At 35.8% G+C, this 23,332-nt stretch overlaps 5 protein-coding genes across 7 annotated transcripts; 3 read left to right on the forward strand and 2 right to left on the reverse strand.

Annotated features, from left to right (window-relative positions):
• Positions 1-2,167: 2,167 nt before the first annotated feature.
• LOC132188548 (Heavy metal transport/detoxification superfamily protein) lies at positions 2,168-2,998 on the reverse strand. The gene is made up of 3 exons (XM_059603037.2): positions 2,909-2,998; positions 2,662-2,737; positions 2,168-2,581 (listed from the first exon to the last, which is right to left on the reverse strand). Exons 1-3 carry the CDS (start codon positions 2,915-2,917, stop codon positions 2,442-2,444), a joined length of 225 nt encoding a protein of 74 aa, XP_059459020.1. The 5' UTR covers positions 2,918-2,998; the 3' UTR covers positions 2,168-2,441.
• Positions 2,999-4,957: 1,959 nt separating this feature from the next.
• Positions 4,958-10,436, forward strand: LOC132187008 (staphylococcal-like nuclease CAN2). 2 transcript variants are annotated; one of them, XM_059601161.2, is made up of 9 exons: positions 4,958-5,312; positions 8,188-8,243; positions 8,598-8,712; positions 8,812-8,922; positions 9,020-9,207; positions 9,500-9,559; positions 9,643-9,802; positions 9,885-9,953; positions 10,037-10,436. In XM_059601161.2, exons 1-9 carry the CDS (start codon positions 5,163-5,165, stop codon positions 10,133-10,135), a joined length of 1,008 nt encoding a protein of 335 aa, XP_059457144.1. In that variant the 5' UTR covers positions 4,958-5,162; the 3' UTR covers positions 10,136-10,436. The 2 variants fall into 2 exon arrangements, with proteins under 2 accessions (XP_059457144.1, XP_059457143.2); XM_059601160.2 differs by lacking the exon at positions 4,958-5,312 and adding an exon at positions 7,111-7,622.
• A 1,326-nt stretch (positions 10,437-11,762) lies between these two features.
• On the forward strand, positions 11,763-14,785 carry LOC132187010 (staphylococcal-like nuclease CAN2). Its single transcript, XM_059601163.2, has 9 exons — positions 11,763-12,082; positions 12,628-12,683; positions 12,875-12,989; positions 13,087-13,197; positions 13,295-13,482; positions 13,752-13,811; positions 13,881-14,040; positions 14,169-14,237; positions 14,319-14,785. Exons 1-9 carry the CDS (start codon positions 11,930-11,932, stop codon positions 14,415-14,417), a joined length of 1,011 nt encoding a protein of 336 aa, XP_059457146.2. The 5' UTR covers positions 11,763-11,929; the 3' UTR covers positions 14,418-14,785.
• Positions 14,786-15,655: 870 nt separating this feature from the next.
• Positions 15,656-18,896, forward strand: LOC132187009 (staphylococcal-like nuclease CAN1). 2 transcript variants are annotated; one of them, XM_059601162.2, is made up of 10 exons: positions 15,656-15,743; positions 16,166-16,368; positions 16,981-17,036; positions 17,235-17,349; positions 17,445-17,555; positions 17,654-17,841; positions 18,136-18,198; positions 18,268-18,427; positions 18,519-18,587; positions 18,669-18,896. In XM_059601162.2, the coding sequence occupies exons 2-10, from the start codon at positions 16,183-16,185 to the stop codon at positions 18,765-18,767; spliced, it is 1,047 nt and encodes a 348-aa protein (XP_059457145.2). In that variant the 5' UTR covers positions 15,656-15,743; positions 16,166-16,182; the 3' UTR covers positions 18,768-18,896. The 2 variants fall into 2 exon arrangements, with proteins under 2 accessions (XP_059457145.2, XP_088373983.1); XM_088517857.1 differs by lacking the exon at positions 17,445-17,555.
• Positions 18,897-19,041: 145 nt separating this feature from the next.
• LOC132187011 (uncharacterized) lies at positions 19,042-22,011 on the reverse strand. Its single transcript, XM_059601164.2, has 4 exons — positions 21,460-22,011; positions 20,757-20,826; positions 20,579-20,670; positions 19,042-19,293 (listed from the first exon to the last, which is right to left on the reverse strand). The coding sequence occupies exons 1-3, from the start codon at positions 21,820-21,822 to the stop codon at positions 20,618-20,620; spliced, it is 486 nt and encodes a 161-aa protein (XP_059457147.1). The 5' UTR covers positions 21,823-22,011; the 3' UTR covers positions 19,042-19,293; positions 20,579-20,617.
• Positions 22,012-23,332: the final 1,321 nt, after the last annotated feature.

Here is a 23,332-nt window from a genome sequence, read left to right on the forward strand (position 1 = left end):
ACTGCAACTGCATTATCGTGGACTGTAATATTTCAGCAAGTTGATGAACTGTGGAAATGTATTCCGTAGAGAGATCCTTGTGAACAACTTTCTCACGAATGAATTTTGATATGCTTGAATTTAATATGCTTGGTATGTGCATGGAATACCGGATTGGAAGCGGAAGATAATGCTTGAATGTTATTCCACCAGAGTTGGGAGGAGATGCAAGTGGTAACTGAAGTTCTTGAAAAAGCATTCTGAGCCGGTAGAGTTCTGCAAGTGCTGTTGTATGGACCAATGCTCAGCTTCTATGCTGGATTTTGACACGACTGGTGGTTTTTTAACACTCCAACTGATTAAGCATGGTCCAAGGAATACAGCATAGATGGTTGTGGACCTTTGTAATTGGGATTTCCTGTCCTGAAGTGAGTCTTTGCCGGCGCATAAAGCATGATTTATAGAACCTTTTCAGAAATGGGCTCATTTATTAATAAAAAAAAATAAGTTTGAGCTTACAAGTATTAAAATATTGATTAAATGATTAAATTTACAGTTTTCTATCGGCTTAAGCTTTTGGGATAAATAGTGATTTAACACTTGCTCTTTATGTAAAGCTTGATACATCTGAGAGAGACGCAAGAGCTTTATGCCATCCAAATTTATGTCCAATTGGTCGTGTAACAAACTTCGGAGGTGGTGCGGAATTGATTGTCAGCAATGTTTAGTAGCAAACAAGGTTTCCTGGAGCGGCGGAGATGGCTGACTGATGGGGTAGGGAGATTGAGCGTATTTTTAAAGTTTTAAAAATAAATAAATAAACAAACCTTAAGTCTAAGGGTCTATTTAGGATTGCGTTTAATGGGCCTAAAAGTGCTTTTAACACTCAAAAAGTTCGTTTAAGTGGCCTAAAAGTTAGTCTAAGAGGCATAAAAAACCCTTAAACTAACCTAACCTTATTGCCCCTTTTAAGGAGAAAAATTGAAAATGAATAGTGGGGTTTGGGACAAGAACTGGATAAGGCTTTAAAGGTGGGTTGGTCTGGAGAAGGCAGCCTTCAACCAAGAGGTTAAGTTCAGCTTGGGCCAACTGAAAGGGGAGAATATGAACTGGGTTAGGCTCCTTATAAGATGGGAACTATTGGGCCGAGACTGAGACGGGCTGGGATGGGATTTATTTTGCTTGGGGCTAGATTTTAAATTTTGAAGGTGGGAAGTGGTTCGCTGCGGAGGCCTAATGTGGGTTTCTGTATGGACCAATGGGCTTAAATGGATGGCCCATTTCTTGAATGAAGACTACAGTATATCAGGACAAGGATCGCATCCATTTCATTTGAAATAGATAGTATTTAGTTTATTGTCAAATTTTAAAGTTTGTGCATAAATACAACAAATTTCATCTGAAATTGAAAAGATGCTATAGAGAGAATTTAGGGATTCGGATTTCCTCAAATTTTCTAAAATATAATATTTTTAGATTTTTAAAATATGAGTCCTTCATTACATCTAACAGTTCAAACAAATGAGTTTGACATGTTGAAAACTAAAAGTACTTAGCTCGTAACACATAAACATCTGTATTTATTTGGACCGTTAGATATAATTGAAAGCTAAAATTTTAAAATCTAAGAATTTCATATTTTTTTTTTTAAAAAAAATGAGGGTATCTCAATCCGAAAATTAGAGGAGACAAACTCATTTAAGGAGTGGATTTTCTCATAGGTATGGGGAAGAGAGGGAGGTGTATCTTGGAGCAATTCAAAAGGTCAAGCTATAGGATGCGCTCTATCCAAAGAGATGCAAAAAGATTTGGGAAGAAGGAAGGTAGTCATGCTGGGTAGATCCTGTCTGAGGCCTCTACACTTGGTAACTCACATCTTAGATGTAGGAAGCTTAAGATACTATTTTGGGCCATAAGTGAAACTAGGATACCTTAATCAAAAAAAGAAGGTAGTCATGCTGGAGGATGGAATCATGGACTGCTTACGATTATAGACCTAATCAGATTTGTGTTTAGGTGCTATAAAAAAAAATAATCATAATTAATTAATTAATTAATTTTAAATATGAATCATTAAACAAAACTACCAATGTTTTTTTACAACACCTATGCCAAATTCAACCTAATCAAGGTGGTTTCACTGACCTGGGACAAGACTTTCACTTTCCAACCAAGAATTAATCATTTATCAATTTGTATCGAGGCTATTCCATTCATCAATACATTGGAAACTTACCATGATGAAAGAAAAGTATATATAGAATATAGCCTCCATAATACAGATACTAGCACATAAGCGGGATGACAGTGTATTGATGTTGAAAGTCATACCCTTTTACACACGAACAGTTTGAAACATTTTATGGTTCAGATTTGATTTTGGTACGATCGCAACAAGCTGAGTAGTTAAGGTAACGTTAAGGTAACAGGATCCATGGCATGACAAAAATGTAGAGAATCAATCAACAGGATATCTCATCGCCTTCCCAAGTGCTTGCGGACTTGCCAATCTTTTGTAGAACTCGGATGACTTCTTCCGTAGTAATGTTGCCGGTCACCGTGACCTTGTTGAGCTGCGTTTCGACGTTGTATGTTTCAATATCTGGTACCCAAAAAGACCCAAATGCGTATAAATTAATGTTAATCGGAAGAATAGAAAAGATATATATGAGAAATTTATACCGTCCATCTTCTTGATGGCCTTCAAGATTTTCTTAATACATTCCTCACAATGCAAACCCACCTTCAATTCCACCACCTAACATGTAAAAATAACCATCAGCTCTTGAATGCAACAGAAATTTCTGACAATTGGAATTGCAATGAAACACGGGGGAGGGATCCCCTACAATTGAGAATCGAGCATGAATTGTAATTTTTCATGCTCTTTCCTCAAGAATTGTCGGGAATGGAAGGGTGAGGGACTTACATTACCCATTCTAATTGAAGAATATATGGGATTGGCAATGGCAATATATAACCTTTATATTCCGATGACCCTTTTGAGAGTTTGGGAAGAAGGGAAATGAACGAGGAAAGAAGGAAGAAATGAGGGCCTTTTTATGTTTAGCTTAATTAAGACCAAATATATAGATGTAAAAGACGACAGGTGGGGTATTGGATTCTTTGCGTGATTGATGGGAATTTTTCACTTTGATAAAGCTTTATTTATACCACTATGTTGACATATGAGGTCGGCAAAAATCATAACAATGATGGGTTTGGGTGAAAGAAAGGGGGAAAAGTAATTATAATAACAATAATTTATGCTAATATCTCATTTGGAGGACCCAGATTTGATTGAGAATCACTCAGTTCACACAGACACTGGACGAGGAAATCGAAGCTGTCTGAGAAATTGGGTTAAGCAGAAAGCAAGTGGGGAAAAAGAAGCCCATAGGTGGCAACACAAACACCGTTCAATGTTCTTTCTAAAGCCTTAAACCGAAAAGCTTTTTGTTGAAGGCTTTTTCGTAATGGGTATATACATCAGCCCCACTACCCTCAAATACTGGGTTGAGGAAGAATATGTTCTGCTTTTTGGTGTCCTTCTTTTGTCTAGTAGCTGACGAAAATTTAATTTATAAAATGTAATTAAATGTATAGTAAAATTGTGTATTTATTTATTTTTTTTTTTAAAAAAAAAAGTACTTCCTTCTTGCCTGCTAAAACGTGAATTTTTTCACAATTTCAAACTATCATATATATTTTTTTTCAACTACACTCTCGATTCTCAAATATGATAAAAACTAAGGTTTGGCCTATAAAATATTCAGAACCAAACAAACTCTTAGCAGGAATGGCACCCCTTGAAAAAGCATTGTCTCATATAGCTAGACATTGGCGCTTAAAGTTACCCATTTGAATAGCACGAAAGTTATCAGTTTTTATATTATATTGTTTTATATTTTATATCAGAAGTTTCAATTAATATATGAAAGGTTGGCCATACTTACTCTATTAGTCTGTTTAGACTTGGTTAATCAATGACAAGAGAGGCTTATATTGTGAAAAACTGCAAGTATTCTTTTAAGCAAGTTGAGTCATTGCTTGATTTAACTCCACCGAGAACAATAGCGCCACTCAAGCCTGTGGCATGGAAATAATCTTAAAAGCTTCCCCATTTCGAGATTTGACACTAAGACTTTCTACTCACCAAACCATTAAGAGTTGATACTTACTAGTTAGGAAGTTAAGAATAGCAAACCTAAGTCAATTTTCATTGGGGACATTGACAAATTTTAGTAGTTTAGAGAATTATTTACTTAATCAATAGTTTGATGAGATATTGACAATGTAATATTAGTTTGAAAGGGGTATGTATACTTTGACATTTGGTTTAGAAAACCGAATAGAGATATTTTTTAGAGATTTGATTAACCATTTTATATAAAATTTTAAGATGCATAAACCTTTTGGATGCCCTTATTGACAATAAAAGTCATGAAGTATAACATGTTCAAGCCATTCATGTGCGTAGGTTCAAAGCACTCACAACTTTCTTAAAAATTTCCTAAACTTAGCTCACTGTTCTTTTATATGAATAATGTTATTTATCACATAAATATTTTGTAAATTGACGTGATAAGTCTAATAACTACTAGAGTTTTTTTTTTTTTTTTTTTTTTAGCGATGTTTGATTCAACAATTATTAGACTCTCTTGGGTCAATTTTGTTGGATATTGATGAAATATGCACCATTATTGATAAATGTTATGAGTCAATAAGTTCTTTATATTTGGCCTATATTTTTCTACATTCAATATATCAATCATTAGATTTGTGAAGTGCATCATTGACTTATGTAGAGTTTACATAAGTCCATAAATTTAATGATTAATTGCAAAAGAATATAAGCTAAATATGCAAAAAAATATTGGCTTATAGCATTTCTAAAAAAAAAAAAAAAAATCGCTCATTTTGTTTTCATGCCTTTTTCTGTCTTTACTCTTTACCTCTTCTGCCCACAAAAAGCGAAGAACCCCAAGCTGCAACCCGCGGCAGCGCATCAAATCCAAAACCAACCTCTGCTACAAATCTCAAACCTCCACTCGCGATTTGTTACAGATGTTCCGACACTCAACCTCAAGACCGCAACTTTTTACTATTCTTAGCAAAATTTTACAGGGAAACAGTCTCCCAGATGAAGTTTTATGGGGAAACAAACGTGGCGGTGATTGAGAATGAGGCGGAGGCCGGTGGATTTTCGGAGGCCAGTGAGGAGGCGGGTTTCGAATGTGTTATGGTGGGTATTGTCTGGGATAGCGGTTTTGCTCTTCATTTTTGTTCCGAGCAAAGGGACTCAGATTGAGTCGAGGCCGGAGATACCCAAGGTAAAGAAAAGATATTTGTTTGGTTTCTTATTCATTAGTTTGGACCTTGAAACTTTACTCCGTTTGGTTTGCCGACCAAATGTGGGAAAGTGTAGGAACAATTGTTTGTTTGTTTTGTTGGGAAAGTGTAGATCTTTCGCTTAGGATTGGGATTGATTCTTGAGTATTGAGATTTGGTCAAAGCATTTTATGTAGATTTCTAGCACTTATTGTTGGTTCTGATCATATGCTTATGGATTCTGGTTTGAATCCAGAAATGGGTAGGTGGGTCAACCACAGGGTGACTCGTCACCCGATTAGCCTAAACCTGGACATGGTCTGTTTAAATAAATGGATTAAACTCTAAAACATGGATGCGATAAAAAAAATAGCTGAATAACCCAACAAGACCCGTTTAAAATAACGGATAGTGTTGGGTTGACACACCCGCTTACTTATAAGGCATAGCGATACAACCCGACGTGACCCATTTAATGAAGCGGGTTGACCCGCCAAAAAACCCTATAACTTCGTGTCATGTTTGTATCGGGTTCGTGGGTCGGGTCAAAATTGTGAGCCCTAGTTTTAATAAAGCTTTGGTAGTTTACCGAGGAGCGAGCAATATACCACTTCTAGGCATTAAAATTTGGATTAAACCCCTTACAATTTGTAGTGATTCTCACGTTACAAAATTTAGACAATTTCTTTACATGAAAATGTTTGGAAAATGTTATTAGTTAAAAAGGTGGAATGTTACACTTGACAATTGAATATATTTTTATCAGGTTTTTGTCTTTATGTTGATTTTTTTGAAGAAGCGTATTTATAAAAGTGAAGAAGAAGCATTTTTATAGGAAAATTCTTGCTGAAAGCTTTAATAACATGTCACATTTTTCATAAGTAGCATTTTTTCAAATGTTTCGATGTAAAGAAATGGCCGAGATTCTATAATTTGAGAATTTATAATTTCTTTGAAATTTACATGCTGAACCACGGGAAGAAGGTCCTACACTATAACAATTGAAAATTATGACGGTTAGAAAATAAAAGAAAGAAAAAGGTAACTATAAAAAATTAAAGAAATAATATTCAAATGATATAGAAAAAGATAAGAAAATTGTTATCAAGTCTATTTGAATGGAAAGGTAAAAAGTAGTTTGATTGTTTAAATTTAAATTGAAATTTAGGAAAGCAACTGGAGTGCTCATGCACTCTTCCACGGTGCTTTCTGAATTGGGATCTACATTAATTGAGTATCGAATTTGTGAGTAATTTGCATGGTTAATGTGAGAAAGTTCAAATGAGACTCGGTCGTTCGGGCATCTAATTGTTGTGAATCCCAATTCGTCCTTTTTTTACACTGAATAAGCACTTTAGATAAAATGCAAACTAAATTTAGTTTAAAAATCTGAATAGACATATATTTTTAGAGGTTTGATTAACCATCTCCATCTAACATACAAATTTAAGATACATAAGCATTGCGAATGTTCTTACCTACATGCACTTGAAGCAGGACTCATTGTACTTAATATGAATTATTATTAAATTTTGATTTAATAATAGCATTAATTAAACCGTGTTTTCAGCATTTTTTTACAAGAGAAATGGTCCACAAACTTTCAAGTTTTTAACCTAAATGCTTATTTTGTTTGATGTTAATAAAAATGATTACTATTAAATCTAAAATCTAATAAATATTCCATTCAAAATTTAATTATAATTATTTTCACCTTCTCTCTTTTCGTCCTGCACCATTGTCAACGAAGCCTAGTTGGAGGACTCCACGCACTTATGACGATCGTGGGGCAAGATGTGTCGTAAAATAGCTCTTTCCTCAGCTTAGAAGCTACGTTAACCCGTTGACTAAAAAGTTTAACCGCTCACGAGCAGAAAAGGTTAGGTAGTTACATAATCATCGTAAGAGTTACCGGCGCTGTAGAAACAAGTAATGACAAACCGAAACGCGCCACGTGTCATTCTGCTTCCCCATTCCTTCGATTTGCCTTGGCAGTTGCCCCACCTTCACTCTTCTAAATCCAAAGATTCCTCCCCAAAAGCCGAAAATCCAGACCACACCAAACCAGTTTTATAACAAAAAAGCTCTTCCTTTGGTTCTTTGCTTCTGTTTGAAACCCATTACCATCTGTCTTGGCTCCTGATTGAGGAAATTCCAACATGGGAAACGCCTTGAGGTTCCTATACGAACAATGTTGCAAGCCCACCACAGCTGGGGACTCCGAATTACTAGGACATCATGGTGTGTCGTCGGCCAAGGTCGGCGTATCAGCTCTCGCCCAGGATCTCTACCATTTTGAGATCACCTCCCAGGTTTGTTGGAGTTTCATTGGGTTTGATGTAGAATAAGTAGTCAGAAATCAAGATGAATGATCCCTAGTCCTTCATTTCAGTTCTTTGACTTCTTCTTTTTTAGTTTATATATTTTTGTAGTCACCCCCTTTCTCAATATCGAATTAATGATTTTAATTTTCTTAGAAAAAAAGAATTGTCAAGAAATTTAAAAATTAAGCACCTATAATATGTATAGTACTTGATTGGCTTTATCAGGATGGAACGAAATCTGTTCTCCAAGAATTTTCCTTCGAAATTCTAGTGGATCCCAGATTTCTCTTTCCTTGAATTTTCAAGGTAGAACGAGATTTACCCAATTGTGCTTTCATTTGTTGTTATTGCTTCCATAATTCAAGCAAGGTTTCAAGTTGTTGTTGCCTTCTATTTTCTGGGTATTCATAGAAATGGTGAATTATTATGAAAATCATATCTGGCAATGGCTTATTGAAGCATGTAAGGATGAATTTTTTGAGCTACTTAGGTATCTATGTAAGTTTAATTTCCATACTGTTAATCAAATTGTTGTTATCTTCAATGTTTTAAGGTCCCGGAAGGACTCGGCAAGCATGTCGTCTCATCCAAGAAGGCTCAAGCTAATTGGTAAGTAGTGCTGGAATATTAATTAAATGATTACATTAGTAATTTTTTATCAGCTTAAACTTTAAAGATAATTGGTGATTGAACAAGTAGCACACAATCTATCTCAATGGCCTATTATCGAAAATGAACTAAATGTTCCTGGTGAAATCAAATATCCATTTTATTGACTGAAAAGCCAGATTCAACAGATTTGTGTGGTGGGGGTGCATTACACGGGTTCAAGATTCATCATTTAGGGGTGGGGAGTTCCCTGTCATAAAAAAATATTTTGTAAAAATTAGAAACAATGAGTATGAATATGCTTGATTGTACAACGTTTTCTCTTAACTGTCTACATTTTGAAAATATATGTAGGTACAGAAAATTAATAGAGGCATGGAGAGAAGCAAAACCCCCTCCAAAAACACCTGAAGAAGCTGCTACACTTATCATTGGGACTCTAAAGAGACACCATAAAGCAGATGTTAAGGTACAATAAAAGAAATGGCACAACATAGAACATGATGCATAATACATAGAACTCTACATGGAAGGAAACAATAAACATTCTCTTTTTGTCTATTATTAGGGTTTATTGACTTTCTACGGTCTCCCTCTTCCTCATACCTTAGCTAAACTTAAGGTTGGGGCCCCAGCATCATTGCCTGTTGGCGTAAAGTATGAATTTGAGACGTTGCCGGTAAGAGTTATGCCATTTCTCAGAGTTAATGTTGCCATGATTAAGTCATATTAGAGTTATCTGGGTTTGATTTAATGAATCATTCGAATGAAAATAGGTTGATGCAAAAGCTGTAGCAGATGGAGATACTATGACGGTGTATGTTAGTACGATAGACCCCCAAGAGTCATCGTGCATTCCTAGTGAGGTACAGATGGCAGCTGTCCAAAGATCAGAAGCACGTGCTGAGAAGAATTATGCAAAGGCTGATGCACTTCATAAAAGAATTGTTGATTCTGGATATAGGTTAGTCATCTAACTTCCTCCATATAGGCTTTGGTTAGAGGCCCATCTGATTTGGTTCCAGTTTTGAGGACCATGATTGTGTGCAATAGGGTTGCTTCAAAAGAGCCGATTCATGCTCCCACCAATTTGAATAAGTGTTCAACAAGTAAGGTTCAAGCTGTCCGTCACCTATTTGAGTAGGTGGGCTCGAACAGGCTTTCACATGGAGTGGCCAATGTAATAGGACAACATTATTACACGAATCTAAATCCTAATTTTGATTAGAGGTTTATTATTGTTTTCTGCCACACAGGGTACTCAATTTTCAGAACAATGAGGAGATCCTTGCCCGTAAGTATAGAATTCGACTAAAGTAAGTTTACCTGGCTCCTAGAACTCACTAGCTAAATCTTTTCTTTTCACCTAGTGGCAATGGTTAATGGTTTTTCTAAACAGGGGAATAGATGCACCAGAGAGTGCAATGCCATATGGGAAAGAAGCAAAGGAAGAGCTGACTAAGATTGTTCAGGGAAAGTCTTTGAGAGTCCTTGTTTACGGGGAAGATCGTTATGGCCGCTGCGTAGGTGATCTACATTGCAATGGCAAATTCGTGCAGGTACCGTTTCTCTCAAAATTGGTTTCTTTTGAACCTCTTTATAAATGAGCTAAATTATCTATCTTTTTTCTCATTCTAACAGGAATTAATGCTCAAGAAAGGGTTTGCATGGCACTACACAGCCTACGACCAACGCTCAGAACTTGCAAAAGTTAGAAATTATCTTCACTTCATTCATGTAATTCCACAATGTTAAGCCTCTCTTAATTTGATTCTCTGTTTGTGTGAAAACAGTGGGAAAAAGAGGCTCGAGCAAAGCGAGTTGGGCTGTGGGCTTCATCGAATCCTGAGAAGCCATGGGAATGGAGAAAGGACAAACGCGGAGGGAGATAGTGTTGTCCTTTTCTCCTTGTCTCTCTGTGTTTAACCATTTGAGCTAAGCAAGTGAAAACCAGAGTCATAAAAATGGACTTATATCCAAGAGCATAAAAGAGTCTCCACGCCCTTATCTGTAATAATGTAACACGTCTAATAGTTGTTGGGCTTCTATAATAAGTAGTTGGACTGGGGGCATGACAGATTGTAATTTATTGTAACTTATTGGGCTTAATCAATAAGTGGGCTGGTACAAATAGAATAGAGAAAATGGAAGGAAAGTTGTATTCAGTTTTAGATAGAGAAGTAATTTAACACTTATGAAGGTCGAATAGCCTACCTTCAATATACTCTACATTTTACTTTCAATTTCCATATCCATTATAAAATTCAAACCTTTACTTTACAATTCTTCTGTTTTTAGTGACGATCGTGCCTCTCTCTTCTCCCTGATTTCACCTGCTTCACGTCGTCTGTAATGGGTATATAATATAGTGGGCTTTTAATGGGCTTATTAGGTAGTGGGCCTTTATGGGCCTATTATCCCTTTGTTTTAATTTAAGTTATTAGGTCATTTTTGTAGTTTTATGCGTTTTGGACAGTTGTAACCGATTGGGTCTACAAGAATCAACCAAATTGGCAGAAAGAGGGCAAGAAAAAATTATCTCAAAAGCTCGACTCTAATTCCAGGAGACTGACCATCTCAAATTATTCTCTATCATTTCAATACAAGTTTATCTGGTATTTATATCATCAAATCGTCTCGATCCATTCATCTAATACATCGTAACCCAAAAATATCACTCGCAGACAAGAAAAAACCCATTACAGTGTCTTGCACCACTTTCAACAAAGCCAAGTTGGAGGACCAGAATCGCGATAGTTTGTGTTTCCACGCGCTTATGCCAATCGTGGGGTAACATGTTACATGAGTGGTAAAATAGTTTCTTTTTTTTTAAAAAAAAAAAAAAAAAAATTATATTTCTATTGAGCTATTCGTATAAAAATTAATTTTGAATAAAAAAATATATATTTTTTAAAAAAAAATTGAAGAATCACTTTTAAAATAAATTAAACATCAAACTCTTTATATTTTTCTCTACTTTAATTAAATAATTTGTTTTTTATTCTTTTTTTACTTTTTGGCTCTTGATATTTAGAGAATATTATTGATCAAAATTAAATTTGGAATAGAAGAGAGAAGTAGTTAAATAACAATTTTTGTGAGTTTTCTCAAATTTTTGAATAAAAATCAAATTAGAAGAGCTCTTTACTTATTTTAAAAGGTGCATTAATCCATTGACTAACAAATTTTAATGCATGCAACCAGAACATGTTAATCACATAGATAGTGAGAACTGATAATTTTTAATACGACACTTGAACTCGACATAAAATTAAAGAATTAGAGTAAAAGAATTTAATCAATTTAATTAAATAAATCGAGTTATAATTGATTATAATTTTTTATCCATACATACCCTGATATGAGCTATACCCAGTACGAATTACTGCAATATAAACAATTCCCGACAAACCAAAACACGCCACGTGTCATTCAACTACGTTATTTTTTTATTTGCTTTTCCTTGCCCCAACCTTTACGGCTTCACTGTTCTAGGTTCTTAATCCAAAGATTCCTCCCCAAAAGCCGAAATTCCAGGCCCTCAAAGCAGTTTTATAACAAAAAAGCTCTTTTTTTTTTTTTTTTCTTGTTTTTTTGCAAGTCAAAAAGCTCTTCCTTTGTTTCTTTAGCTTCTGTTTGAAACCCTTTTACCATCTGTCTTAGCTTCAGAGTAGGGAAATTTCAACATGGGAAATGCCTTGAGGTTACTATGCGGGCAATGTTGCAAGCCCACCGCAGCTGGGGACTCCGAATCACTCGGACATCATGGTGTATCGGCGACCAACGTCGGCGTATCGGCTCTCGCCCAGCATCTCCTCCACTTTGAGATTACCTCCCAGGTTTGTTGGAGTTTCATTGGGTTTGATGTAGAATAAAAAGTCAGAAATCAAGATGAATGATCCCCAGTCCTTAAATTTCAGTTCTTTGACCCTTTTTTTTCAAGTCTAAGCTGTTTAGCTACTCTGTTTTTCGTTTATATATTTATTTGTAGCTTTAATTTTCTTAGAAAAAAGACTTGTCAAGAAATTTTAAAATTAAACACCTATAATATGTATAGTACTTGATTGGCTTTATCAGGTTGGAATGAAATATTTCTCCGAGAATTTTCTTTCGAAATTGTAGTGGATCCCAGGTTTCTCTTTCCTTGAATTTTCCAACAGTGCTTTCATTTTGGGTTATTGCTGCCATAATTCAAGCAAGTTTCAAGTTTTTGTTGCCTTTTATTTTCCGGGTATTCCTAGAAATGTTGAATTATTATGATAATCATATCTGGCAATGGCTGATTGAAGCATAAAGGGATGATTTTTTTGAGCTAATTAGGTATCTGTATAAGCTTAATTGCCATCCTGTTAAATCAAATTGTTTTTTTCTTCAATCTTTTAAGGTCCCGGAAGGACTCAGCAAGCATGTCGTCTCGTCCAGGAAGGCTCAAGCTAATTGGTAAGTAGCACGCGATCTATCTCAACGGTCTATTATCGAAAATAAACTAAATGTTCCTGGTGAAATCAAATATCCATTTTGTTGACTGAAATTCTTATATATTTAGAAAGAAATAGAAACAGGAGTGATGAATATGCTTGAATGTACAACTTTTTTTCTCTTAACAGTCTACATTTTGAGAATATATGAAGGTACAGAAAACTAGTAGAGGCATGGAGGGAAACAAAACCCCCTCCAAGAACACCTGAAGAAGCTGCTAGACTTATCATTGGGACTCTGAACAGACACCAAAAAGAAGATGTTGAGGTACAATAAAAGAACTGGCACAACATAGAACATGTTTCATAATACATAGAACTACATGGAAGGAAACAACAAACATTCTCTTGTTGTCTATTATTAGGGTTTATTGACTTTCTACGGTCTCCCTCTTCCTCATACCCTTGTCGAACTTACTATTGGGGTCCCAACATCATTGCCTGCAGGCGTAAAGTATGAATTTGAAACATTGCCAGTAAGAGCTATGCCCTTTTTCAGAGTTACTATTGCCATGATTAGTTATATTTAGAGTTAGCGGGGTTTGATTGACTGAATCATTCGAATGAAAATAGGTTGATGCAAGAGCTGTAGCAGATGGAGATGGTATGACAGTATATATCAGTACAACAGACCCCCGGGAATCATCGTGCATTCCTAGTGATGTACAAATGGCAGCTGTCCAAAGATCAGAAGCACGCGCTAAAAAGAATTATGCAGAGGCTAAAGCACTTCATAAAAGAATTATTGATTCTGGATATAGGTTAGTCATCTAACTTCCTAGATATAGGCTTTGGCTAGAGACTAATTAGATTTGGTTCTAGTTTTGAGGACGGGGATTGTGGTCAATCAGGACATCCCTATAAGAGTCTACTCATACCTCACCTGCTTGAGTAGGTATTTAAGCAGCTTGAGCAGGTGAGGCCTGAATAGGATTTCACGTGGGTTATCCAGTGCAATAGGGCAACCCAATTGTATGAGTTCTAAATCCCAGTTTTGATTATAGGTTCATAATTGTTTTCTGCCACCCAGGGTACTGAATTTTCAAAATAATGAGGAGATCCTTGCTCGTAAGTGTAGAATTCGACTAAGGTAAGATTGCTTGGCTCATATGGCTCACTAGCTAAATCTTTTTGGCAATGAATAATAGTTTGAGAACAGGGGAATAGATGCTCCAGAGAATTCAATGCCATATGGGGAGGAAGCAAAGGAAGAGCTGACTAATATTGTTCAGGGAAAGTGTTTGAGAGTGCTTGTTTACTGTGAAGATCGATATGGCCGCTGCGTAGGTGATGTATATTGCAATGGCAAATTCGTGCAGGTACTGTTTCCCTCAAAATTGGTCTCTTTTGAACCTCTTTACTAATGAGCTAAATTATCTTTCTTTTTTTATTTTTTTATTTTTTATTTTTTATTTTTTTTATTTTTTTATTTTATCACTCTTAACAGGAATTAATGCTCAAGAAAGGGCTTGCATGGCACTACACAGACTACGACCAACGCCCAGAATTTGCAAAAGTTAGAAATTATCTTTACTTCATTCATGTAATTTCAATGTTAAGCCTCTCTTAACTTGATTCTCTAAATGTGTAATAACAGTGGGAAAAAGATGCCCGAGCTAAGCGAGTTGGGCTGTGGGCTTTATCGAATCCTGAGAAGCCATGGCAATGGAGAAAGGACAAACGCGAAGGGAGATAGTGTTGTCCTTTCTCTTTGTCTCTCTTTCTATCTCTCTCTCTCTCTGTTTAACCACTTGAGCTAAGCAAGTGAAAACCATAGTGAAAAATATGGACTTGCATCCAAGAGCAGGGATGGCTTGAAAAATGGAGAAAGAACTTGTAAATACGCTTCTTCTTTTCTTTCTTTTTTTTTTCTTTTTTTTTTTTTAAGTTTATAAATACGCTTTGTTTGTTTGTTTGTTCTTGTTGTAACCCATCGCATTTAGCACCATGCGTTGGATGTGGTAACTTAAAATTTGAAGTCATAACTGAAGTGAGAATTGACTCTGTTTCTTAATGCTTAAGACCAGCATTCTTATTGGTATGACCAAAGGTTATTTTGGCTAACCCTGTATCCAAAATAATTTTTCTTTCTTGAAAATATTAAGTATGTAATCAAATTTTTATTTATAAATCTATTATTATTAAGTAATAAAATTATGAAAAGAGTACATATACCCCTCAAAATGGAGGTGAATGGTCGAGTTGATTAGAGTTGTTAAAATCTACTACTACTACTCCTAAAATCAATGAGTCAATATTTTCTTCATATTTGACTCATCTCATTTTACAAATTAATCATTAGATTTGTAGACTTATGTGAACTCCACATAAGTTAATGATAAACTTCACAAATCTAATAGTTAATTTATTAAATTTATAGAAGAGTATGAATCAAATATGAGAAATTTATGCAATTAGTAAAAATTATTAACAACGCATTCATATAACATTTTTAAGGTAAGTGAAGGTGGTTAATAACCACATCAGCATACAATAATATATGTATATGTAAACAAATTCACGAAATAATATTGTTTTGGTATCTAATATTCTAGTGTTTTTTAAGTGGTGATACTACGCATGCCAGCGTGAGTGCACTGTGCCTCACGCTGGTGTGAACAGTAACTAAAAGTTATTGTTTCAACATTTTTTTAATATTTTATTAGTTACTGTTTACTCTAGCGTGAGACACTATGCACTTGCGCAATATCACCGCTCAGTGTTTTTATTGCCTTTTCCCTTTCTCTTTCTTTGCTGTAAATACTGTCTACTTTGTTGTCATATTTGCACAATAAGTGAGCTGACGCCTGACGGCAAAGTCAGTCTATTTGCTCATGGAAATTTAAAATATGTTGATAAACATAATAAAATAATAAAAATTTAAAGGTATAATAAGTGTCTACTTCATGCTTTTTTGATAAGCTCTGTGTGCTTGCCATGCCTGGGCTTTTAATCACTTCAAAAAGAAAGCTACTCACTTTTAGCATTTTCCTTTGTGCTTCCACAGGAAGAGATTGACAAGGTAACAACCTCTTCTTTTTTCCTTTTCTTCCTTTAAAACACTGGGACTTCAAAAAAAAAGCATAACCTTAATAAAAATTATCTTTAAATATTATATATACTTTCATTTGTTAATTCATCGGATTACCCTCGTCAAGAAGTGATAGCAAGCAGCGAAGGTTTGAGCTTCCCGGCGCTTCCGCCGATAGGGGAGGGGGAAACATGCGTTGTAAAAATAGCTTTTTTAAAGCAACTCATGACAAACAAAAACGCGCCACGTGTCATTCTAATTCCTTCTGTCGTCGTTTAGTTTGCCTTTCCAGTTGCGCCACCTTCCCTGTTCTTTGTACAAAGATTCCTCGCCAAAAGCAGAAAATAAAGCTATTCCTTTGTTTCTTTATATAGCTTCTGTTTGAAACTCATAACCATCTATCTGAGCTTCAGATTGAGGAAATTCCAACATGGGAATGCCCAAATTTGACTGGATTTCAACCCATGTGGAAAAAGCCTTGAGGTTGCTTGGTCAATGCTGGCAGCCCACCGCAGCTGGGGACTCCGAGTCACTTGGACATCATGGTGTATCGGCGGCCACCGTCGGCGTATCGGCTCTCGCCCAGCATCTCTTCCACTTTGAGATCACCTCCCAGGTATATTGGAGTTTCATTGGGTTTGATGTGGAATAAGTTCATTTGAAATTTCTTACAACTAAGGTAATCAGAAATCAAGATGAATGATCCCTACTCCTTAATTTCAGTCCTTCGACCTTTATTTTCAAGTCTGAGCTGTTTAACTACTTTGTTTTTAGTTTATATATTTTTTTAGTTTTTATTTTCTTACAAAGAAGACTCGTCAAGAAATTTAAAAAGCAACTATAATTATATATAATACATATTATAATATGTATTATACTTGATTGGCTTAATCAGGTTGGAAATTTGGAATGAAATATTTTCCCGGAGAATTTTCTTTCGAAATTATAGTGGATCCCAGATTTCTCTTTCCTTGAACTTTCCACTTGTGCTTTCATTTGGGGTTATTGCTGCCATAATTCAAGCATTGTTTCAAGTTTTGGTTGCCTTTTATTTTCCGGGTATTCATAGAAATGTTGAATTATTATGATAATCATATCTGGCAATGGCTTATTGAAGTATATAAGGATGAATTTTTTTTTTTTTTTTTTTTTTTTGAGGTAATTAGGTATCTGTGTAAGTTGAATTCCCATCCTGTTAATCAAATTGTTTTTTCTTCAATGTTTTAAGGTCCCGAAAGGACTCAGCAAGCATGTGGTCTCGTCCAAGAAGGCTCAAGCTAATTGGTAAGTAGCACTCGATCTATCTCAACGGTCTATTATCGAAAATAAACTAAATGTTCCTGGTGAAATCAAATATCCAGTTTGTTGACTGAAATTCTTATATATTTAGAAAGAAGTAGAAACAAGGAGTGATGAATATGGTTGATTGTACAACTCTCTCTCTTAACAATCTACATTTTGAAAAATTGAAAATATGTGAAGGTACAGAAAACTACTAGAGGCATGGAGAGAATCAAAACCCCCTCCAGAAACACCTGAAGAAGCTGCTAGACTTATCATTGAGACTCTGAAGACAGACCAAAAAGCAGATGTTGAGGTACAATAAAAGAATTGGCACAATATAGAACATGTTGCATAATACATAGAATACATGGAACGAACAATAAACATTCTCCTTTTGCCTATTATTAGGGTTTATTGACTTTCTACGGTCTCCCTCTTCCTCATACCTTAGTCGAACTTACTGCTGAGGTCCCAACATCATTGCCTGCAGGCGTAAAGTATGAATTTGAGACGTTGCCAGTAAGAACTATGCCCTTTTTTCAGAGTTAATGTTGCCATGATTAGTTATATTTAGAGTTAGCTATGTTTGATTGAGTGAATCATTCGAATGAAAATAGGTTGATGCAAAAGCTGTAGCAGATGGAGATGGTATGACGGTGTATGTCAGTACAACAGACCCTCGGGAATCATTGTGCATTCCTAGTGATGTACAAATAGCAGCTGTCCAAAGATCAGAAGCACGTGCTAAGAAAAATTATGCAGAGGCAGATGCACTTCATAAAAGAATTATTAATTCTGGATATAGGTTAGTCATCTAACTTCCTAGATATAGGCTTTGGTTAGAGACTAATTAGATTTGGTTCTAGTTTTGAGGACAGGGATTGCGTTCAATAGGCTGTCAGGGATTACGTGCAATTAGGACATCCCTATAAGAGTCTACTCATACCTCACCTGCTTGAGTAGGTATTTAGGCAGCTCGAGCAGGTGAGGCCTGAATATGATTTCAAGTGGGCTATCTAGTGCAATAGGGGCAACCCAATTGTATGAGTTCTAAATCCCAGTTTTGATTATAGGTTTATAATTGTTTTCTGCCACCCAGGGTACTACAGAATTTTCAAAACAAGGAGGAGATCCTTGCTCGTAAGTGTAGAATTCGACTAAGGTAAGATTGCCTGGCTCATATGGGTCACTAGCTAAATCTTTTTGGCAATGAATAATAGTTTGAGAACAGGGGAATAGATGCACCAGAGAATTCAATGCCATATGGGGAGGAGGCAAAGGAAGAGCTGACTAATATTGTTCAGGGAAAGTGTTTGAGAGTGCTTGTTTACGATGAAGATCAATATGGCCGCTGCGTAGGTGATGTATATTGCCATGGCAAATTCGTGCAGGTACTGTTTCTCTCAAAATTGGTCTCTTTTGAACCTCTTTACTAATGAGTTAAATTATCTGTTTTTTTTTTTTTTTAATCACTCTTAACAGGAATTAATGCTCAAGAAAGGGTTTGCATGGCACTACACAGCCTACGACCAACGCCCAGAATTTGCAAAAGTTAGAAATTATCTTCACTTCATTCATGTAATTTCAATGTTAAGTCTCTCTTAACTTGATTCTCTATATGTGTAATAACAGTGGGAAAAAGAGGCCCGAGCCAAGCGAGTTGGCCTAAGGGCTTCAGCGAATCCTGAGAAGCCATGGGAATGGAGAAAGGACAAACGCGAGGGGAGATAGCGTGCGTGACGAGAGTCATAAAAATGGATTTGCATCCAAGACGAGCAGAGAGGCCTGGAGAACCGGAGAAAGAACTTGTAAAGAAGCTTCTATCCTTTAATTATTATGTACAAATGGCATTTAGAGGGAGCTTTTTGTTTTTTTGTTTGTTTGTTTAATGTAATATAAATGTAAAAATAGCTTTTAGTGTTTTGGGTTAATGTTTTTGTTTTGAAATAACTCATCCCAATGAACATATACAATACAGGGAGCAATATCATTCAGAATTACCACTCACCAAATGGTGTAATAATTTTCAAGAGGAGGAATTTCATCTTAATATTTCATAGCAACAAAATAAGCCATTAGAATGAAAATTTTGTATTACAAATCTACACAACCTTAAGTCTAGGTGTAATAAATACAGCAACATACAAGGAATATACCCCGAGAAAGGAAATAAAGAAGATAACTAACAAAAGAGAGAAAAAAATGAGGCAAAGTCAGCAACAAAATCAATCCGTAATCATCACAGCCCAGGGATTCACTGGAGAACACAGAAGGTATGTATTAGTAAATAATGGCTGGCAGTGTTGATTGAAAAGCAGAACAGTAATCATTTCTAAGAACAATTGGTTTTGTATAGTTCCTTTCTTTTGTTTTTCTCTTTTTTTTTTTTTTTTTGAAAAGTATAGTTCCTTTCTTTTGTTTTCCCCGATACTAAGAAAAATAGATGCAAATCACTTTTATTTAAAGGTTAACAGACAAGAGTGACAAGGTTCAAGTTTATCTGGGGCGGTCCATAGTGGCTCATCTGAGCTGGTCCTTCCCCAGCATGAGTTGCGCGTGGCTTGTTTTCAAGTTTCATCATTTGGTATCTCTCCTTCGGCTGGTAATGCTTTGTCTTTGGAGTTGGGTGATAGTGATCTTGGGAAGGGGATGGATGAGGATTCGGGACTAAGGGGCAAGAGGATGAGACTATGGCTCCTATCTACCCTTGATGAGGAACATTATTAGGAGGACAAGATTGTGGGTTGGGACTAGGGTTCTGGTGTTTTGTGGGGGTCTTTGATTGGTTTGGATTGGTGTTAAGGTACTTTTTCTTGTATACTCTGTGTGTGTGTGTGTATATAGAGGCTTACGCTGTTTCTAATAAAATTCATATTACTTATTACAAAAAAATTAAAAAGGAAGAGGGGGGGTTGGTTTAAAAGTCCATGCACAATTGAAGAAAGGAACTCTGTTAGTTTTCCCTCAATGAATTCTCAGAAATAGCTAACTTTAATGTATATTTCTCCAATTATCTAATCTAGAGGTGCAGTGTGGGAAACTAATCTTTTTTAGTGCATTATGTCTTTAGTTGAAATTAAGATCTGTCCCCAATAAAAATCTCCCACTTGACATTATAAACGTCAACAAAAGCAACTGCATCTTAACTTAGTGCACAACAGCACGCACATTGTTAATTATTTCTGTTTTTTGAGCCACAAGGGTACATTTAAAGCATTTCTCACACTCAACAAGTCAGGGATGAAAGAGACAAGCACAAAGCAAGAGCTTTTGTAAGGGAGCTTAAAGGAAGCCAAGTTTTTTATTTTCTTTTGATTTAAAAGAAAAAATGGTCTGGCCAGGAAATACTTCATAAAGGCCACCTTCAGTTCCTTAAACTTAAAAGGCTTGGGAGTTCAATTCCTTAAAGAGTTTATAGGATACTTCTGAGTTAAGTGTAAAAGAGAAATGAGTTTTCACAATACATCATTAAACCAAATGAAACTAGAGTCAGAAAATAAAATCTATCAAAGAAAAATATGAATGCCAGATATATAACTCACTTCTGCACTGGTAAATCCAACAGAAGATCACATTTGACATTATTTTGCATCACCCTTTGATTCATCCGAATCTGAGTCACTTGCATTGTAACCTAAAGGAAACCAAATATTCATCAATTAGACGAAGCAAGGCCACAATAATAAAGAAGCCATAGAGAGGGAGAGAGAGAGATACTACCTGGGTGTTTATCGCTTACATTCCAAACTGAAACCCTAGTTTTAGAAGCTCTATTCATCCAAGCGCGTCCCTTTGATAACAAATACATAATACTTCTTCAGTAATCACTTGTTCACAACCAACGAATGCAATAGTATGACATCAACAATAAAGCAGATAAATAAACACAAGTAAAATTAACGATAGCTAAGTGCTCCAATGACCAATTAGAAAGCTCAAAGAATCCTAATATCCACCAGGACTCTAAAGAGCTCTGTATAATACACATAAAAGCTCACTTGTAATTCAACGATTTTTAAAATAACAACCAATATAACAAGCAACCCCCACTGTATATGAGTCTAATACAATTACTAGGCCTAACTAAAGAGCCTTTCCAAAACAACACACAATGGTACATAGCATACAAAATCTCAATTTTCTTCTCGTTTCCTCGGCAGCAACCACATAAAAGAGACAAGTCAAATTAAACACAGTATTCTCATTCCATAACACCAACGAAGTGAATGTAACTACGATGATAAAAAGAACCCATGGATATGAAAAAAGAAAAAAGAAAAAAGAAGCAAACCAAAACAATGTGTTACATAGGGTGAAAATTGCATTTAGTAACATCCACGAGAATATTACTATGCGATCAAAAAGCAAGGAAAAAAAAAAAAAAAAAAACTAAAAACAGAAACGAAGGAAAAAACAAGTTGACCTTTTGAGGGTCTCTGGGGACACCATAGCCACTGTAGTACATCTGGCCCACAAGAACCTGCATGCCGCTATCCCCGGCCTTGGCCTCTTTGAGCGCGTCCTGGAACCACCGCTTCACGCAGTCGGAGACAACCTGCCCGAGCGGCATCCGGCTCTCACTCTGCTGCCCCTGCGAGCTCTCCATCAACTTTTGCTGCTTCACTCGCTCCGATTCGAGCCGTACAGCCCCAGGTTTTCCTGTTTCCGGGGCCGAAACTCGGATTTGCGATATGGTTTTTGCGCGTTTCGGCGTTTGAAATCTGCCCGGTGACACAATTTTGGCGAAATCTTGGAGTTTGGTCGCCGAAGGAAGTGATTTTCCCATATAACAGAGAGAGAGAGAGACAGAAACAGAGGGTGAAAACGAAACGTATTCAATATTGAAGGGCTGGTGGAAAAGTGTGTAGAGATTAGTTTTATTTTTGGAGCTTTTGGGTTGGCAATCTTATCTGGTTTTCATGGAAGAATTCTGAGATCTTTGAGCGAAGAACTACAAATAAAAAAAGGGTTTTAGATTTATGCAAACTGGCAGTTTCTTAAGAGTTCTTTACTTCTTTAGGAGCATTGGGTTTTTTTTTTATTATTATTCTTCAACCAGGCCTAGCAAGATCTTTGGAGGGCCCAATTCCAGATTGCTCCACAAGGTTTATAGACCCAGTTTGAATCAGGCCTCATATGGGCCCATTTGAAATAGACAAAATGCATCAAAAATGGATTTCACCCCTATCTATCGTGTGAGATTGAAAGAAGAAAGCCCAAGCTCTGAGCGAGGCGTATCATGTCAAGCTGGGCTTGACAGAGAGGCCCAGTTTTTAAGCCTTTTCATGGACACTTCATTTCCCTCCCTCACTCCCTCGTGTGATATTTGAGCTACCCATGCATGCTATATCTTAGGAACTAATTTATCTCTTTTTATTGATTTTTTATAATTTAACATGATTTATTTCTCATTTTAATTAAATATTTGACGTGTTTATGATAGCGACAAGAGAAGACAAGCAAAAGCCATCTCTAGGGCCACCAAAATTTTAAACTAAGTAATAAGTAGATTGCACAAATGATAACATATATGTGGATCTGTCCTACCAAAAGTCAGAAAAAAAAAAAAAAACAAATTCCTCCCATATTTTTATTACAGTGTGCAAGCTTTTCCCCCACTCATATCAAACTGGGGATTATACATTTCTCTTTTGTCAATATAATTATCAATCAATTCCATGGACGTCGTTTTAGACAAGACATGGTGCTGCTGATTTCACAACACAATGAAATGAAATGAGAAAAAAAGAAGAAGAAGAAAGATTTGTTTTTGTATTGGCCTTTCAATCGTCAACACCTTTTGAAAAAGAAATCTTCTTTTTAACAAAATGTGGTAGCTAGATTCTATTCAGATTTCGTTCTTAGCATAAAAAATATTCCTCCATTTTTCACTTTATTGCAGATAGGGAATGCGTTCAACAGTGTGGGCATATTATATATATATAAATATTCCAATCCTAAGCTCACATATCTACTGCTGCATGTTGGTCTTCTTATCAATTATCATGATAAGAAAAATAAAACAAACAGAGCATATTCGGGGTTTCAAATTAGGGATCTTTAACAACTCATGTATGGCATAATCTTCAACGTAGTGACAGAATTTTTATAGATCCGATGGTGATAATTAAAATAATAATAATAATAATAATAATAATTTAAGAAATTCTTTCATTTCAATCTATAGAATGGATTGATTTTGAATAAATTCTTTATGTGCCCACCTCGAGTAGCACAAAAATATTTATTTTTATGTGCATTTTACATGGTTTCCGTCTTATTTAGAAAGATAATTT

This window comes from Corylus avellana, chromosome 6 (assembly GCF_965113065.1).
Source record: "Corylus avellana chromosome 6, dhCorAvel1.hap1.2, whole genome shotgun sequence".
NCBI lineage: Eukaryota > Viridiplantae > Streptophyta > Magnoliopsida > Fagales > Betulaceae > Corylus > Corylus avellana.

Bases quoted from the DNA above. Each gene is read 5' to 3' on its own strand.
- LOC132188548 (XM_059603037.2), bottom strand. The intron at 2,582-2,661 runs GTATAAATTTCT...TTTGGGTACCAG, and splicing joins GGCCATCAAGAAGATGGACG to ATATTGAAACATACAACGTC.
- LOC132187008 (XM_059601160.2), top strand. From the start codon at position 7,470: ATGGGAAACGCCTTGAGGTTCCTATACGAACAATGTTGCAAGCCCACC. The intron at 9,208-9,499 runs GTTAGTCATCTA...TCTGCCACACAG, and splicing joins ATTGTTGATTCTGGATATAG to GGTACTCAATTTTCAGAACA. The intron at 9,954-10,036 runs GTTAGAAATTAT...GTGTGAAAACAG, and splicing joins AACGCTCAGAACTTGCAAAA to TGGGAAAAAGAGGCTCGAGC.
- LOC132187010 (XM_059601163.2), top strand. From the start codon at position 11,930: ATGGGAAATGCCTTGAGGTTACTATGCGGGCAATGTTGCAAGCCCACC. The intron at 13,198-13,294 runs GTAAGAGCTATG...GAATGAAAATAG, and splicing joins ATGAATTTGAAACATTGCCA to GTTGATGCAAGAGCTGTAGC. The intron at 14,041-14,168 runs GTACTGTTTCCC...CACTCTTAACAG, and splicing joins GCAATGGCAAATTCGTGCAG to GAATTAATGCTCAAGAAAGG.
- LOC132187009 (XM_059601162.2), top strand. From the start codon at position 16,183: ATGGGAATGCCCAAATTTGACTGGATTTCAACCCATGTGGAAAAAGCC. The intron at 17,350-17,444 runs GTACAATAAAAG...GCCTATTATTAG, and splicing joins ACCAAAAAGCAGATGTTGAG to GGTTTATTGACTTTCTACGG. The intron at 17,842-18,135 runs GTTAGTCATCTA...TCTGCCACCCAG, and splicing joins ATTATTAATTCTGGATATAG to GGTACTACAGAATTTTCAAA.
- LOC132187011 (XM_059601164.2), bottom strand. From the start codon at position 21,822: ATGGGAAAATCACTTCCTTCGGCGACCAAACTCCAAGATTTCGCCAAA. The intron at 20,827-21,459 runs GTCAACTTGTTT...TTGTTATCAAAG, and splicing joins TCCCCAGAGACCCTCAAAAG to GGACGCGCTTGGATGAATAG. The intron at 20,671-20,756 runs GTAGTATCTCTC...GGTTTCCTTTAG, and splicing joins TGTAAGCGATAAACACCCAG to GTTACAATGCAAGTGACTCA.